The sequence below is a fragment of the Nuphar pumila genome, chromosome 1 (genome assembly GCF_984573655.1).
Source record: "Nuphar pumila chromosome 1, dmNupPumi1.hap1.1, whole genome shotgun sequence".
Lineage (NCBI taxonomy): Eukaryota > Viridiplantae > Streptophyta > Magnoliopsida > Nymphaeales > Nymphaeaceae > Nuphar > Nuphar pumila.
The window spans coordinates 10,900,213-10,918,940 of NC_143249.1; the positions used below are offsets into that span (position 1 = coordinate 10,900,213).

The 18,728-nt window shown below is 35.2% G+C and overlaps 1 protein-coding gene across 1 annotated transcript in view; it reads left to right on the forward strand.

The window, feature by feature from the left end:
* LOC149847957 (protein PHOSPHATE STARVATION RESPONSE 3-like) overlaps positions 1–18,728 on the forward strand; it is a 42,926-nt gene that overhangs the window by 15,153 nt on the left and 9,045 nt on the right. Inside the window, exon 7 of the mRNA XM_090002840.1 lies at positions 5,325–5,394. Coding sequence (XP_089858966.1) covers positions 5,325–5,394 — 70 coding nt within the window. The remainder of the gene's footprint in view (positions 1–5,324; positions 5,395–18,728) is intronic.

The following is an 18,728-nucleotide window of genomic DNA, read 5'->3' on the forward strand; positions in this document are numbered from 1 at the left end:
CATTAGGTTCAATAATGAACCAATACACATGCACATGAAGTGCGGATATACCCACTAAAAGGGAAAACACAAGCACATAATGTGCTAACACATAAACTCACGAAAGGGGTAAAAATGCCTATAAGGCATAAGTTAATATTATTGAAGAGAAGAAGGGTGTAACACCCATTACAATGGAGCAAAAACTCCTCCAAGAAGTAACAAATACAAAGGGGAAAGCCTCTATTTATGTACAAAGAAGAGAGGAAAATGAGAGGCCAAAAGGAGCTCCCCATAGAGACGTTGGGAGCCCCCAACGGTCACATTTGTGACCGTTGGAGGCCCCAACGAATCTATGTGGGCCCCCCACTTGCGTGAAATAAAAACAAAAAAAATATAAACTAATTCTAAAAACAAATAAATAGTTGTTTTCTAAAAACAACTATGTAGCTAATACAAAATGACAGAAATACCCATATCAGGTATTGCTCACACACACACATATATATATATACATATGTGTACGAGTACACATATTTTAACACCCCCCCTCAAACTTTGCGGGGAAAAAAGCCAAAAGTTTGGAAATACAAAAAGAGTCTTGAAAAGAAGTCGAATTCTTCAAAAGTCTTCAAGGAAAATCTCCATCTTTATGACATCTCAGCAAATGCTTTCAAATGTAAGTCTTCAAAAAAATGTCTTTATTGACGATCATCCCCATAGTATCTCCATTGATCGAATCCATGATGTATCTAAGGCACCACATCTTAATGATCATGTAGAGAAAGAACATACCAAGAGAAGACTCAAAGTATACAAGACAAATAAAATATTCTAACCCAAGAATTGCAACAATAATATATTGAAAAGCAAGAGTGGTTTTAAACAAGATAGTAACAATTTTTCAAAACATTAGATAAGAGGCAACATTCCTTAAGGATGACGGTAAATCATGATTTACTAAGATGAAATATGTCTATTAAGAGACATTTCAAACAAATCCCAAAAAAGGATATCTAAATGGAAGATCATAGCAGGATAATTAAAAAATTACTTAATCATTTCAACACTATGTGAAAAAGTATTCAAGAAAAACAATATATAATGTCTTCAAAGAGACAATGCATATGAAGTGCACCAACTTCCACAAATCGTTTTGCATAAGGGCCCAATAAGTACTCAAAGGAATTTATCAATACTTGGAAGTAAGAAGTGTGTGAACGGGGAACACTCATAAGTGCACAAAGACACAAAATTATGAAATTTGTATTTAAGATTAAAAAGGTTTCATGTATTACAAATATCTTTAAGAACACAATGTTCACATAAGAACTAGTGACTCCCTAAAAGGAACATATGACACACAAATCAATAATAATGAGGCATTTTAACACAAGATGATCTAATGATTTCTTTCACATCTTAGAGAGAAGAAATTCTAAACAAATGTCACATGTGATTTTGCTAAAAATGTCCTCCCAAGAGTCTAGAGTGAAATATATTTGAGTAGAAATCCTTACACATTGAGGAAATTCTTACTCTACAAAAACTCATTAGGTGGCCGAAAAATAAAAAAAGCAAAATATTAAATTGGTTTTCAAATATGCATATCAATGATATGATTCACTAGAATATCTTAAAACACAAGTTATGAATAAAATTTTGCAAATTTCAACAATAGTTCATTCACTACAAGCAACTACCTCATTAATCCTCCAAAACCCATAAATTAAGTGTATAAGCTACTAGATCAAGAACATAAATATAATGTCATTAAAGGCCAAAGACACACACAAAGGTGTGTAAAAGAACCTCTTGTCTACATGTAATAATACTTGAAATGAGTGCATCAACGACAAGAACAAGAGAATACACGCCAACATGGACCAAAAACATCTCTTGTCTACGTAAAAAATACACTCAAGATCAAGTATGTTCAGCTACTAGAACAAGAGTATCAAGCCAACCATAGGCTAAAACACAATACATCTCTTGTCTACATAAAATGGCACTTGAAATGAGTGAAAGAAGCCAACCATGGGCATACATCTCAGTGACTAGAACAAGGACACAAATACCAACATGGACTAAAATCACACACCATTGTGTGAATCAACGTGTCTTGTCTATATATAATAACACTCAAGACAAGTGTGTTCAGCTACTAGACCAAGAGAACAAAGCCAACAAAGGGCTATCAACACACAAAGGTGTAATAAAATTCTTGTCTACATATGATGACACTTAGATAAGAGTTATAAAATGAGAAGACTTTTGAGGCAATAAGACTTGTAATGACAAACATATAACAAATAAAACATTGATTTTAATATACCCTAAAATATTTAAGGCTCCAACCATCATATATCCATCACAGGTTCACATAATTAAGAGCATTCATAGGAACAATGGCCAAAAAAAAAATGAGTGACACACTCATAATTAGAGATCACATAATAAGTCATTTTAGGGTCAAACTACAAGTTGACAACCTAAAATGACATAACACAAGGTGCACATAACTCACCTTAACAAACATCTTTAATATAACAATAATAAGGCCAAATAAATGATGCATTAAATAACATGTGATGGAGAAACATAAATGCCACAAAAAGGCAAAGAACACATAAGGAAATCATTTTTCAAATACGTGATTTTACAAAGCGGGCTGATTTGAAAAAATCAAATCAAAGGTCTAATATAATCAATCACAACAATAATTTTGCATAAACACGAATTATGCTTAATCATGATCAAATCTTTAAAAAGAAGTCATTTATATCAAAAGACTTATTTATGCCACAAACACAACATAGAATATTAAGCAACATCATGTGCAAGAACTGATTTGGAATAATCCAAGAATCAAATCAAACATTTAACTATAATAGATATAAAGTGCAATTATATGCACATCAAATGATAATAGATGCATTTTTACGCAATACAAGATGTCGAATGACGATAATCTTAAAATGAGCAAATAACAAATTTGGGACAACATATAACAAGATATTGCAGAAGCACTTACAATGATAAAAGAAACAATCTCACAAGTCCACTAAGGGACAAAACAAACACAAGCCCTAAAGAAGACAATATAAACAACCTTTATTGAAAAAAGAGAGAGAACTCTCAAGCATTCATAAAGATGGTAATATTTAAAAAATCTCATAAAAACCAATATTGTCATTTAAAAATAAGCTTATAACAATCATGAAATCTTCTTAAAGAGTATATACTCATAAGAAGATTCACAAGGATCAAAAGGCCTGTCAAAGATAGATTCAACACAAAAACGAATCCCCAAAAGAGGGTACATACGAAAGGAAGAGGAAAAACTTCATTAAAGTGGAGAAAATCCCAACAAAAAAGAATAATAGGATTGCGTTATGGCAAAAAACAAAAAAAATCATAATCTTATTAAAAACATATGACTTAATAGATTATAACCAACTCCAAATGTAATAAGTATGCAACAAACATTAATGAAGACCATAAATTTTGTAATAAAACACATGCTTGAAATTGAATTGAAGAATGTAAAGAAAATAACCATATTTCATGAGATCATTTTTAAAACTTAATTCAACCGATATTATAAAATGCCTTCTTAATCAAATATTGCTCATATGAAAAGAACTCATTAGGTAGGAAAATAAAAAATTAATAAGGAATTTTTCATAGTTAATATATGTCGATCACACGATATTATGAAAAACCTCATATAGGACATTTTAGTGGATAAACACATACCTTGAATATGAACCAACAATTATGATGAGAGTATGTGAGCAATGCTACATATCTCACAAACATTTTACTTTTAACATAACTTTCTTAAAAGACTTATTTTTCATATAAACGGTATTCTTACAACCAAAATTAGGTATAAATTCAAAAATTCCAATGGTCATAATTTTTTTTATCGATCCATTAGACCATGTTTTGAGCAATCAATTATTCGAAAAACAAGTTCACCGGTTCTAGAATTTACCAATAAAAAAACTTTCAAGAAAAGACATACGAAAAAGAATAATATACGAAAAAAAAGTTCAATGAAATGTTAAGAACCCAAACTCATAATGACAAAGAGAACACATATGCAACACATATCTAATTCTTCATAATGCACAATACTTAAAGAAATATAATGCATACCGAATAATTTTAAGAAACAAAAGAGAGAAATGAGGACTTCACCAATTTTCTTTAAAATTTCTTGAATAGCACGCTTCCCGATGCAACAAAAAAGCAACTCGATCCCAACCTTGCTCTGATACCATGTAAGGAAACGACTTTGAATACATTAGGTTCAAGAATGAACCAATACACATGCACATGAAGTGCGGATATACCCACTAAAGGGGAAAACACAAGCACATAATGTGCTAACACATAAACCCACGAAAGGGGCAAAAATGCCTATAAGGCATAAGTTAATATTATTGAAGAGAAGAAGGGTGTAACACCCATTACAATGGAGCAAAAGCTCCTCCAAGAGGTAACAAATACAAAGGGGAAAGCCCCTATTTATGCAAAAAGAAGAGAGGAAAAGGAGAGGCCAAAAGGGGCTCCCCATAGAGATGTTGGGAGCCCCCAACGGTCACATTTGTGACCGTTGGAGGCCCCAACGAATCTATGTGGGGCCCCCACTTGCGTGAAATAAAAACAAAAAAAATATAAACTAATTCTAAAAACAAATAAATAGTTGTTTTCTAAAAACAACTATGTAGCTAATACAAAATGACAGAAATACCCCTATCGGGTATTGCACACACACACACACACACACACACACACACACATATATATATATATATATATATATATACATATATGTGTACGAGTACACATATTTTAACAATGGGTCCTAGATCCGAAATATGAATCTTAGGTCCAAACTGCATGTTTCCAAACATTTTTTAAAAAAAAATAAATGGCAAAAACTTACGGTTTTTACAGTGATAGTGCTGCCGAGTGTCAAATTTTATTATTTTTGTGGATGTATATTCATAGGTTGTTAATGCACATGCTGATGAGAGGTTCTCTTTTCAATGCCTGCAAGTTGGGTGGAGTAGCCAGACCAAATGTTGTTTTATTGCCTTGTTGAGAATCAGGTCCATTCCACACCCTTGCATAAGCATGCCCAATGATAGGTTGGGGTATCTTCATTAACTTGGAATTTGTCCATCCTCCACTTTGGGTTATCTTTGTACCAGTGCAATAAAAAGACCTTTCTTATGCATGCATGAATGGATTTCAATTACTTAAGGAATGTATACTGCTTTGGGAGTTGTTTTTTTGTATCTCTATGTTGATTTACTTGCATACCAATGCAGTGGAGATGAAATTAATGAAGCAGTTCAAATGCAGATGGAAGTTCAAAAGAGGTTACATGAACAACTAGAGGTGCATTTATCAGACACTAATACACCAACTAGTTCTCTGAGCTGTATTGCCTAAATTTTATATATATATATATATATATATTTGCTTGTGCACTCTCTCTCTCATGCACCATAAATGGATTTCCAGGCATAGGCAAACTTCTGACATAGCAGGGATAATCCCTATGCTCATGACAACCTTGCAATTTTTTCAATTTGATTTGATCATCCTGTTTTCTAGCATCTACATTTTTTAGTATTCCTGCATTTCTCAAACCCTTAAAGCAAAGATTGAAGTTTCATGATAATCATAAGAGCCTTTTTATTCAACTTCTTAAGCTTTCTATGCGTGCAGCTTCAGCGTAGGCAGCGTTGTTTATGTAGTCTGTGAAGCGCTTTTTTATATTATTCGTTATTCTTTCTTGGGCACATTATGTGTTGCATTATTTTGTATCTTTCTTCTTCAATCTTCAGTATCTCTAGAAGGGTATTTTGGCACTTTATGGAATATAAGGACTGTCAACCTAAATATAAGATCAGTTAGTTTCAGAGCTTTTCTCCTGGTCACTGATGTGCAACTATTCCAAAATTAATATATTAATGAGATTTGATATTCTCTTTATAAAGTTAGAAACCTCAAAACTTATGGTTTAACAAATGTCATCTGTCACATGGATACAGATATGAGAACAGGTTCAGATTGTATAAACAGCAATTTCCGTAACACAGGATTTGAGGATACGGGTATATATATATATATATATATATATATATATGTTGATGATTATTTTGAGGTTCGAAAAGATGGGACCTACCTGGATTATGCAGAATCAACTTTTTAAATCGTAGGGGCCGTCGTTACAAGCTCTGACCGTTCTTCCCCTTAGAAGAAGGTAAAGACAGGACATGTTTCTTAAATCTCCGTAACTCGGATTGCTCCACCGTGGATTGCAATATGTAAACAAACACAAAAACATATATAAATACCTAATGCAAAGAATAAAAAAGATTGAAATAAATAGATTAGGAAACTGGAGAAATACCTTTTTCGGACTCGAGGTTCCGTTCTATCATTCAAGCTTGTTCTTTTGTCTGTTAGCACCTTCGTGGAGGTATGTGCGTTCTTTAATAGCGTATGGACAGCGTGTTGGCAGCATTGAAGTAGACATGTTCTCGCATGGCCAACACGTAAGTATAGGATTTCCCGATTTTCAAATACTTTCCATATGCTCAAGGTATAGGGGTGAGTCCCTATTTATAGAGTCCAACATACTTATCCAAGAGAGTTTCCTCGTACGATGACTCGTCTAGGAGGAGTCCTCCTACCCTAGAAGACATGCAAGGTGGTTGTAACCGAATAGGGATAAGCCTTGGGACTTATCTGCATGTTCAGTACAGTGGACGACAGAAGGGCTATGTCGTCCCCTAGCGGACGACACTCCTTGTTTTGTCTGTAAGGAAATAGGCGAAAACACAAATACCAAGTGATAACACTTGAAAGTCCACTAATGAACAATAAATCACAAGCACATAAAGTGCAAATATACAAACTCACTAAAAGGAAATTACAAGCACATAAAGTGCAAATACATAAACCCACAACGGGGTAATGCCAAAAGGCAAAAGAAATAATTTTATTAAGAGAATGTGTGAGAACAACTACTAAGAATGAGGGAGAAGACCCCTTTATATACAAAGTGAAAAGGCATGAGAGAGGGGGTCATTGGGGCTCCCACTAATAGACGTTGGGGAGCCCCAACGTTCATATTAATGACTGTTAGGGACCCCAACGTCTATCTAAGTGGGGCCCCCAATGGTCCCAAAAGGAAATAAAAAATAAAAAATAATAATAATAAATAAGAAAATAGAAAAAACCTAAATAAGTTGCATGCAACTTATATTACACTATAAAAAGACCAAAATACCCTTAACGAGTATTTTAGAGTAAATAGCGAAATATATATATATATATATATATATATATTTATTTTATTTATTTATTTATTTTTAACAAGTCCCCTCAAACTTTACGTGGGGAGGATGAAAAGTTTGAAAATACAATAAGGATTCCAAGTCTTCAAGAATCTTCAATGAAAATCGCCATCTCTATAGCATATCAAAGAATTTTGCAAATGTTAGCCTTCAACTGTCTTTAATGGTGATCATCCCCAAGCACCTTCATTGACTATCTCCATGATGTATCAACGGTACTCTTCCATCTCTTCTTTAAGAACCTGTGGAACAAACCAGGGAGCTCCAAGTATACAAGAAAAATATCTTTGTCGAATATAATTTAAAACAAGAATAAAAGTTTTCAAACAAGATATATTGAATCAACCTATTTTTTAAGAAACCATAGCATTGATTATAAGAAAATTTAATTATTTAAAGAGCATATGATTCATCAAAAAGAGATAAAACATTGATACATAAAAATATTCTACGTAATTAAGCATTATGTGAAAATGTCATCAGGAGGATCAAGCTCAAAAACAACTTGATAAATCTACTATATTCTTTAAAAATATATATGTGCACAAAAGCACAAGAGATTGCTCACAAAGGAACAAATGTGCACAAAGGCATAACGCATTTAAGAGATCACAAATGCACAAAGGCATAAAGGCATAAATAAGTTCTTTATTGAAAGAGAGTAAGCATCACAAAAGATTTAGAAAGAGCTAATCAACTTCATGCATGCAATTATGTGAAACCATATATGCATCATGCAATTAAAGTATTTTTAATGCACATCAAACTGTTAAAATGTATCCTATATATATATATATATATATATATATATATATATATATATATATATATATATATACTTCTTGTAATACCCTATAAAGGTAAAATTGTCATTTTCAATTTTACGCATATTCCTTTTGGAATATGTATGTAATTTTTATTCTTATATTTTTTCTTTTTCTTTATCTTTTTTTCTTTTTTCACTTTTTCTCTTTTTGAGCCATTGGGGGGCCCACGTTGGAGGGGCTTCAACGTCTATATGGAGCCCCTCCAAGGTCTCCTTTTTGGTATTATAAATAGGGGTGAACCCCCTTGTATTTCTTAAGCTTTGAGTCAAAGCTCTCTCACTTCTTCAATAAAGATCCATATTTTTTATGCATTTGTGTTCTCTTGAATGTGTTGTGCCTTGGTGCACATTTGTTCCAAGTGTTGTTATTGTGCCTTTGTGCACATGTTTCTCATTAAGAATTTAGTGTTCTTACGTATATTGTCTCTTTGAAGACATTTTCACATGGTATCATAGCTTGGCATCCAGAAGAAGAGCTCGAGTATTGCATCATCTTGGTGGTCTCCTTGAAGAACGTGCCTATTTCTCTTTCTCATTCTTTTGGACACAAGAAGCTCTTGCAAATCATTTTAAGTAAAGCGCAATACATCAAGTAAGCTCAAAGAAGACCCATTGTGGTAAGATTTTGACTGTTTCTTTCTCATAAAGGCACTTCCATGGGGAAAAAGGATTCTCATTTTTCCTTATGATTTAAACTCAATGAGTTCAACTATCATGTTTGGGCCGACAATATGGAAGCTCATATTAAAGGAAAAGGTCTTTGGAGCTATGTCAAAGGCACTATTCCCGAACCCGAACAAAAAATCACCACTATTGAAAAAGTTGAAATTAAGGTTCTTGATGGGGAAGAAAGAGAGAAGGCTTTTGAAAAATATAATAAGAAGCATGAGGAATGGAAAATGAAGAATTACAAAATCCTTTCATGAATTTTCTCTTCCATTGAGACCCGAATCAATGCAAATATTTTGAAATTTAAGAAGGCGTCTCAATGAAAATCTTGTTAAAAAGATTTTCCATTCCTTTTCATGAGATGAATCGTGACTTCATGCGCAAGATTCAAAAGAAAGAAATTGCAGAGGCTTTGAAGAAAATGAAATCAAGAAGGGCAGTTGGCCCAGATGGTATACCTATCGAGGCTTGGAAATGCTTGAGAGAGAAAGGTTTAGAATGGTTGACAAATCTTTTTAACAAGATTTGGCGGACAAATAAGATGCCTAATGAGTGGAGGAAGAGTACTTTGGTGCCTCTATATAAGAATAAGGGTGATATACAAGATTGCACAAACTATCGTGGTATAAAACTCATGAGTCATACTATGAAACTTTGGGAGAGGGTGATTGAGTCTAGGTTGAGGAAGGTTGTCATGATATCAGAGAATCAATTTGGTTTTATGCCTGGAAGATCTACTATGGAAGCTATACATCTTCTTAGACAACTTATTGAGAGAAATAGAGAGAGGAACAAAGATTTGCATATGGTTTTTATTGATTTGGAGAAGGCTTACGATAGAGTACCTAGGGACGTTCTCTGGTGGACAATGATGAAGAAAGGTGTTTCTCTCAAGTACATTAGTATAATTAAAGATATGTATGAAGGAGTAGTAACCAATGTCCGCACTTGTGGAGGGGTGACAACCAATTTTCATATAACGGTTGGGTTACATCAAGGATCTGCTTTAAGCTCTTTCCTATTTGCTATAGTGATGGATGAGCTTACGAGATCAATTCAAGAAAATGTGCCGTGGTGTATGTTGTTTGCTGATGATATTGTTTTGATTGATGAGTCTAGAGCTGGGGTTAATGCTAAGTTAGAATTATGGAGACAGACATTGGAAGCAAGAGGTTTTAAGTTGAGTAAGAGTAAGACAGAATACATGGAATGTCGATTTAGTAAGCAACGAAATAGAGATGGGAGTGTAGTGAAGCTTGGTGAGCAAGAAATACCGGTGGATGATTCTTTCAAATATTTGGGATCTATCATTCAAAAGTATGGAGAAATTGATGGAGATGTAAATCATAGGATAAAGGTTGGGTGGATGAAATGGAAGAGTGCAACTGGAGTGTTGTGCGATCGTAGAATGCCATTGCGGTTGAAGGGAAAGTTTTATAGGATGACTATTAGGCCGCTTTACTATATGGTACGGAATGTTGGGCTGCCAAGAGACATCATATTCAAAAAATGAGTGTAGCTGAGATGCGTATGCTGAGATGGATGTGTGGAAATACAATAAAAGATAAGGTTCGGAACGAAGAGATACGTAAGAAGGTAGGCGTTGCACCCATTGAAAATAAGATGAGAGAGAATCGTTTACGGTGGTTTGGACATATTCGACGAAGGCCTAATGATGCTCCAGTTAGAATGATGGAGAAATGGGAAAATATATTAGTTAAAAGAGGTCGGGGTAGGCCTAGGAAGACATGGATGGAGGTGATAGGAAAGGATATGAATGCTTCGAACCTCACCGAGGACATGGCATTTGATAGAAATGAATGGAGGAGAAGGATTCATGTGGAAGACCCAGAATGATTTTCTTTGTTGGTTCATATCGCCGACCCCAATTGTTTTGGGATGAAGGCGTAGTTGTTGTTGTTGTTGTTGAAGAAGGCGTCTCAACTATGAGAATATCTTGAGAGGATGTATACCTCAAGGGATTTGTCCCACAAGTACTATATTCAAAAAATGGCTTTGACCCTTTAATAAGGCGAATTAACTATTAGAGAATATTTCGCCGAGTTATCATCTATTTGGGATGAACTTGTTATGCTTGAACCAAAATAGAGTGAAGAAGCCATTGAGCTTCGACACAAGCAATTGAAAGAAGATCGATTTTTTAATTTTTTTAATGGGCTTAGACCTGAGTTCGAACAAATAAGATCTTTTCTTCTATCTTCTTTCACATCCCCACCACTTGAAGATGTTCTTACTAAGTTAAGTGGAGAAGAAACTTGTATGGGAATGACCAAGACCTGTAACGACCCCAATCCATACCTTTTAAAAATGCGAAATATTTTTTTTCAATGCGGAAACCTTCCCAGAGATTTGGGTGTTAGAAAGTGGCTTTGAATACTTTAGGTTCGATAATGAACCCATACACATGCACATTAAGTGCGAATATGCCCACTCAAGGGAACAACACAAGCACATCATGTGCTAATACATAAACCCATAAAAGGGGTAAATATGACATAAAGTCATAAGTTGAATATTATTGAAGAAAAAGGAAGAAGGGGGTAAAAACCCCATACAATGGAGCATAAGCTCCTCAAAGGAGTTAAAGAATTACAAGGGGGAGACCCCTATTCATAACACAAGAGAGGAGCCACCTAGGGGGCTCCCAAAGGAGTCGTTGGGAGCCCCCAACGGTCACATTTGTGACCGTTGGGGGCTCCCCAACGACTCTTTGGGGAGCCTCCCTAGGTGGCGCAAACCACAAAAAAGAGAAAAATTAAAAATAAAATTACAAACATATTCCAAATGGAATATGCGTAAAACTGTGAAATGTCTAAACTACCCCTATGCCTATAAATAGTAAAATATATATTATATATATAATTAGGATAATACATATATACCATATATGAATATGTATTATCCTTTATATATATAAAATATATATAATATTACAAATGTTGAATGATACATTTTAACACTGGGGTCCTCACAGTTCCACTTTCCATTGGATAGCCCAACCACTACAAACGAAGTTGCAATCATCATCCATAGCAACCAACTAAAACTCTTTTATTAATGAACCAATAAGAGTCTTACACACAACTCAAAAGTGAAGTAATCAACTGCAGAAAGTAAAAAGAACTAAAAAAAGCAAAAATAGAGTCACTCTGTCCCTTGCTGAAACTGACAAACGCAAGTATGACTCTCATCCATACCCAGTAGTCAGTCCAGCCTCACTGTTCACCATGTCCTGTGAAAAACCAACAAAGTAGGGTGTCAGAACCGAAATTCTGAGCACAACTTCTTCTAAAGAAACCAGGTGAGACAAAGAACATGGATAAGATTTCATGCAATGATTTGAGTGAGTGCAGATATAAAATTTACAGCATTCAAATCTCCATACCTACCAATAATTACATATGCTCATCAGTCAAGAACAATAAAGCAGTACCATATATCAAGAACTAGATAACCAAACCTTGCAGCATGATTTCAAGAAGTAAATCATATGCTACCACCAAATCATGTCATGATATAGAGATTGATTCAAACAGACATGATCTAATGCATAACAGGAAAATGCATGATTATGTGCAATGCATGATTTCTTTTGTTATCTTTCATTTAAGTTTCATCTTTTCATATGCATGCCCTATTAAATGCACGCAGCTTTAAGTTCTTCTTTTTAATTACTGTTGCCCGCGGATACACCAAATCACTGGGTTCCAACTTAGCCCTCGACCGAATCACTTTCGAAACATTAGACCTCAATATCTAATGTCGGGGACACAAGGGACACCCCACGCCCACAAGTGTCACTTCCTTGCTACCAAACAAACTCACAACTGTGACCAACACCACCACTTCCGGGTAAAGTGACGGACTCTCCCTAAAACCGTGGCCAGGGGAAAGAACCTTAATATCGGGTTCAGGGGACCAGATTTCAGCACACAGAGTTTTTGTATCCTCACAGTCTCCCCAAGACCGAATTTCTAAGATTCTCATACTCCAGATGAGATATCCCAGAATGTATATTACACTGTTCTTATTATATCTTTATTTAAGTTAATTCTTTAAGTTTGCAACACCATATGTAAAAGTAAAGTGAAAAACCCGTATCCTCCCTTGCGGGGACCCATTCGGGACTCCAGCCCGTATAAACTACTAGAACAGTGTAGTAATGTGCCAAACCATCTTATGTGGTTCAAGTGATGCAGTTAAAAACATATGTGAAAGAAAACCAAACACGCGGCTCTCCAGGCCGATGATGTCCATTTAGGCCATCAATGCACCACATAATTAAAACCATATTAGTGTTTCATTCATAACACTAAGCCAAAATGCCAAAAGCATATGCACTCATGCAATCATAATTCGACTATATGCATGTCGTTTATTAAACAGATGCATTTCCTCTATGTGTGTGTCACCTACATCACATACAGATATAAATCAAAGTATGTTTTCTTTGAGTGTGTGAGTGCATAATTCAAGTATTCTTACCCAAGAAGAATTATCAATAACTGGATCATGCTCACATTCATGAGTACCATAATCATAACAATAACAGTTACATAACTTTCTTAGAAATAACATTCCAACCTGTTCTTGACACCGATATATAGGTGTGCATATGTTCCAAGATTTCCCTTTATTCATATCAAGACTTATATCATACACAATATTTATAAAAATTTGGAACATATTTCCATTAAATCTGATTCATAACAGTCAAGTGAGATCATACACCTCCATGGCAAACATAAGTAACATATTGAAAACCAACCCTTCCCTTCAATCCTATAACAAGAGTTTAATTTCTATTTGGCACTGAAACACAATTCCATTTGTCTTAATTCAAGGTAGGATAGCCTGAACTTAACCCATCTAATATATATGTTTTTACAAAAAGAATGCATACAACACACTCGGGTCAGCCATGTCGGGTTCATAGCCCAAATCCAACTAGGGATGCAAATGGGGTAGATCAGGGATGGAGGTTTGCAATCTGTTGTCTATTTTAAATATGCATCCCTATTATCAACAACAACTTCAGATTCCAAACAGTCCTTAAGTATTCGGTTTCAAGAATACAAGCACTCAAGTTCAGATAACCCTATTTAAGGTGAATGACAGTATCAAGACTTACTTTCAGAACATAGATTGATAAAATTCAATCATGTCCATAGAACACAACATACCTAAACCGAGATTAAAATAAAATCAGCCCGTATGGATTTAACACACACAGCATATCTAAACCAAGATTTAACATAGAATCAGCCCCTGTGGATTTAACACACACAACATATCTAATATCAGGTTCAAATGAATATTTAGCACCCATTTATCTGGCTGATTAATATAACAAGAGACCATGCAAATACAAACTTGATTAGAAATCAAGTTTGATACGAGTAGTTAACACATAAGTGTCCAGACTTAGTGTCGATCAATAACAACACAGGTATGAATAGATAACAGGGCACTCAAACGTCTAAGTTCTGACTGAATATCTGCCAATGATAGTACCAGGGTAGCTATTTTGAAAAAAAAAGGAAACCAAGTCTATTAACGAATGCTATAACATAAAGATTCACTTTATTGTCAGATAGAAAAGAAAACACTAAAATAACGAGTAGCAACAACTCTATTAATGGATATCAACGACCCAAGGATTTAAAGATTTACATAGTGGGGTTCCGCAAACCCTAATCTGAACATTTTACAAGAAATAGACTTAAAAGATTCAGCTAACAGAAATTTCACCATTTAAGTTATATTCTGTCAACCCACTACCAACTAGGGTTATAAAAAATCATTCACGAACCTCCAACTTCAGATTTCGCCTTTCGTTTTCTCATCCTATGCATATTCACGATGAAGAAACCCCATGCCCTAAGTGGTATACCTAAACAGAATTTAAAACAACCTAGATTCGGGTTATCGGTTCCAAGATCGAAAACCCCCAAATCAAATTTTGTTGTATTTTGATCATAGCAGCCGAATCCCCCTTTCAGTAAATGAATGTGGACCTAAACCAAGACCACGATTCCAAACCCAAGAACGAAATCCCAAGAATACGATGCCCAATTTGAAATTTGAAATCTATTTAAACCAAAACTGTGTCTCAGCAAAGAGGAAACCGATTCCTTTTGAAAAACTATAAAAGCACAAAAAAACAATTACAAAGAACACAGGTAATCCCTGCATTACGCAAACAGGGTTCCCATGGACCCTCATCTCAAAGGATTTCACGAGATCGAACCCACATTCGATCCCTCACCTAGATTCTAGAGAAGCACCATACCTTTTTGAAGCTTTTCCGGCGGTCTTTCCGGCGATCGAAGGCTGGGGACGCGAAGGCAGGGCCGCGGCTGACGTTCCTTGTTGCTGCCGTGACAGGAGGTACTCGCTGCAGTCGATGATGGCTGCTGGTTGCCGCAGCTCGCCGGCGACCTCCTTTCCTCCGGCGCGCGCACACAGACAGAAAGAGACGGGGGGGGGGAGAGATCCGTTGAGTGAAGAGGGAAAAACCCCTCTCCACTCCTCCTTTTATCGGCCCACCGAACCCTTTTCGCGAGTTGCAGGGTTGGTTACGCCCTGCGTAACCCCCCCCCCCCTCCCCCTTCTGTTTCAGATTCTTGAAAACAAGAATCGTGCCCTAAGCACGATTCTGTTTTACGCCCCCCCTTAATAAGTGAAATCGGGTCCGAGCCCGTGACCCGCGACGCTGGGTCCATTTTAATAATGGACCCGGTTTCGCCTACGAGTGACGGATCCTTAGTTGGATCCATGGATCCAACTGTGGGTCCGACCCTATATACTAAAGTTTATTTATTTTTTTCTTCTAATAAATACTATTAATTATTTATTTAAATATTATATGTATAGTTTTAATACCCCATTGTGGGTTATTTACGCATTCTTTTATGGATCCGGTAACGGATCCGAGGCCCAAATTTAGAAAACACCCGTTATTTTCCAATAAACTTAAATAATTAGTTGTCAAAAATTGAGGTTATTACAAGACCAATCCGAGTGTTCTTGCAATACCTTCAAACCAAGTGGAAAAAGAAAGAACATATGACATTTCTAGACCGGAGAATAACTTGAAAACATACAAACCCCCTCATTTTAAAAATCAAAATCAAGGAGCGAGAGAAAATGGTGGTCAAAACAGAAGGTACCAAGGAAGATATTATAGCAAAATTATGTCATTTTTGTAAAGAGCTGGGACACATCAAACCGGTGTGTCCAAAATGGAAGAAGATGGTGGCTATGTCTACCACATTTCAACCACATATGGAAGAGGGGCCATCTACTTTCACCAATGGAGCTCTATCTCTTTAACCACTTCTCAAAGGAGCAACTTCCGGGGCCGCCATCTCAACCTTCTCCCCTCCCGGTAAGACTTCTTGGCTTTTAGATTCGGGTGTCTCCTTTCATATGACTCTAAATATTTTCTCCTTTTCGAATATTCAAAAAAATATATCTCCATCTTTTGTTTCAACCGCGGATGGCACTTCTCTTGAAATCAAAGGGATTAAAAATTTTGAAAATCAAAGATTTTTTATTTTCAAAAATAGATTTATACCAAAACTAAATTTAAATTTTCTTTCGATCTCTCAACTATCGGACCATGGGTGTGATATAAAATTTTCATCTAACAAATGTTGGATACAGGATCGCCGGTCCAGGGAGTTGATTGGGGAAGACTCTAGGAAGGAAGATCTATACTACGTTGATTTTCTTCACATTACCAAAGAACTCTTTTTGTAATATTGCCCAATATAAAGATATAAATGTTTGCCACAAAAGACTTGGACATCTCAATGTCATCAAGCTTTCTTATTTACATTTTGTTAAAGATCTTTGTAAAGGTGATTTCACTTGTAATGATTGTGTTCTTGGAAAAATGAGAAGCTTGCCTTTTAAACAAGATCTATATTTACAACCAAATCATTTGAACTTGTTCATTCGGATGTATGGGGACCGACACCCGTTATATCAAAAGGAGGGTTTGCATATTATGTTATTTTTGTTGATGATTATTCTAGATATTGTTGGATATACTTTCTTAAACATAAACATAAGGTTTTTGCATCATTTAAAGTATATCACATGATATTAAAAATCAATTTAATGGAAACTTAAAAATTCTTAGAACCGACTCCGGAGGTGAGTATCTTTCAAATGAGTTCAAAAATTATCTTGAAAATTACAGAATTGTTCATCAAAAGTCTCGTCCAAAAATACCTCAACAAAATGGTTTAAACAAAAGAAAACATAGACATATTATTGAAACCACTAGAACCTTACTTATTTCTCAAAACATTCCAAAAAGATTTTGGGCCTAGGCGGCCTTTGCATCTGTTTATCTTATAAATCGTCTTTCATCCAAAAATTTAAATAAAATTTCTTATTTTAAAATATTATATAAAAAAAACCCGAATACAAATTATGTGTCTAGAAATGTCACCTTCTTGGAAAACAGTAGCGGGTTTGAAAAGAGTGAACCTTATGAAGAGAATGTTAACTATTTTTTTCTTGTTTGAATTATTGTCTAGAAATGATGATGTTTCTAGTGATGATGAGTTCACATATAATGATATTAGTGATAATGAAGTAGAAGAAAATAACAACTCCTCTCATCAATCTACCGATCATCATATTGAAGAAAGAACATCTAGTGATCCTATCACTTATACACAGAGATAAAAGCATGTTTAGTAAATCTACCCCTTCACAAGAGATAAATCCTCGAAGAACCGATAGGACTAGAAAAGTTTCTTCTAGGTTTATATCCTATGATTCATTTTCACCTAGATATAGAGTTTGTCTTAGTGCCATTCACTCATATGTGGAACCTAAAAACTTTGAAGAAGCCAAGAAGAGTCTTGAATGGAGAGAATCTATGAATAACAAACTGAAAACTCTTAGGAAAGCTAAGACATGGGAATTTCAAAATCTTGCTAGAGGAAAGAAAACTATAGGGTGTAGATGGGTTTTCAAAGTCAAGACCAAAAGTGATGGATCTCTTGAAAGATACAAAGCACGCTTAGTCGCCAAAGGGTATAGTCAAGAATATATGATAGACTATGATGAGACATTTGCTCCAGCTGCGTGTATGGTTACAGTTAGATGTCTCATTACTATTGCTTCAATTAAAAAATAGAACATCTATCAAATAGATGTCAAAAAGGCTTTTTTGAATGATGATCTTAATGAAGAAGTGTGTATGGATGTTCCTCCAGGTATGGAGATTCCTAAAGATAAAGTGCTTCGCATATGAAAAATTCTTTAGGGTTTGAAACAAGCTCCCAAGGCTTGGTATGATCGATTTACCAGCATAATAGTAGAAAATGGTTTTGGCTCATGCTACACTGACACTGCTTTATTTGTCAAGAACTCTTATGCAAGTATTGTGATTTTGTTATTATATGTTGATCACATGTGATGATGTAGTAGAAATCAAGAGTATCAAGTCTACTCTAACAGAAAATTTTGAAATGTCGAACTTAGGTTTTCTGACATATTTTGGGGGCATTGAAGTTGCCTATTCTCACAGGGGTTATTTTTTGTCCCAAACTAAGCCTGCTTGTGAGGTCATTGACAGGTCAGATATTTCAGATGACAAAACTTGTGAAACTCCTGAAGTATTAAAGACAAAGATGAAGATTGATGATGAGATTCCTCTAGAAAATTCTACTCCTTACGGGCAATTGGTTGGTTCATTGATGTAACTTAGCATTACAAGACCAGATATCTCTCATGCAGTGCATGTTGCAAGTCAATTTCAACATGCACCTACGTCAGTTCATATGAGTGTTGTTCTTCGGATTATCCGATATGTGAAAGGATCT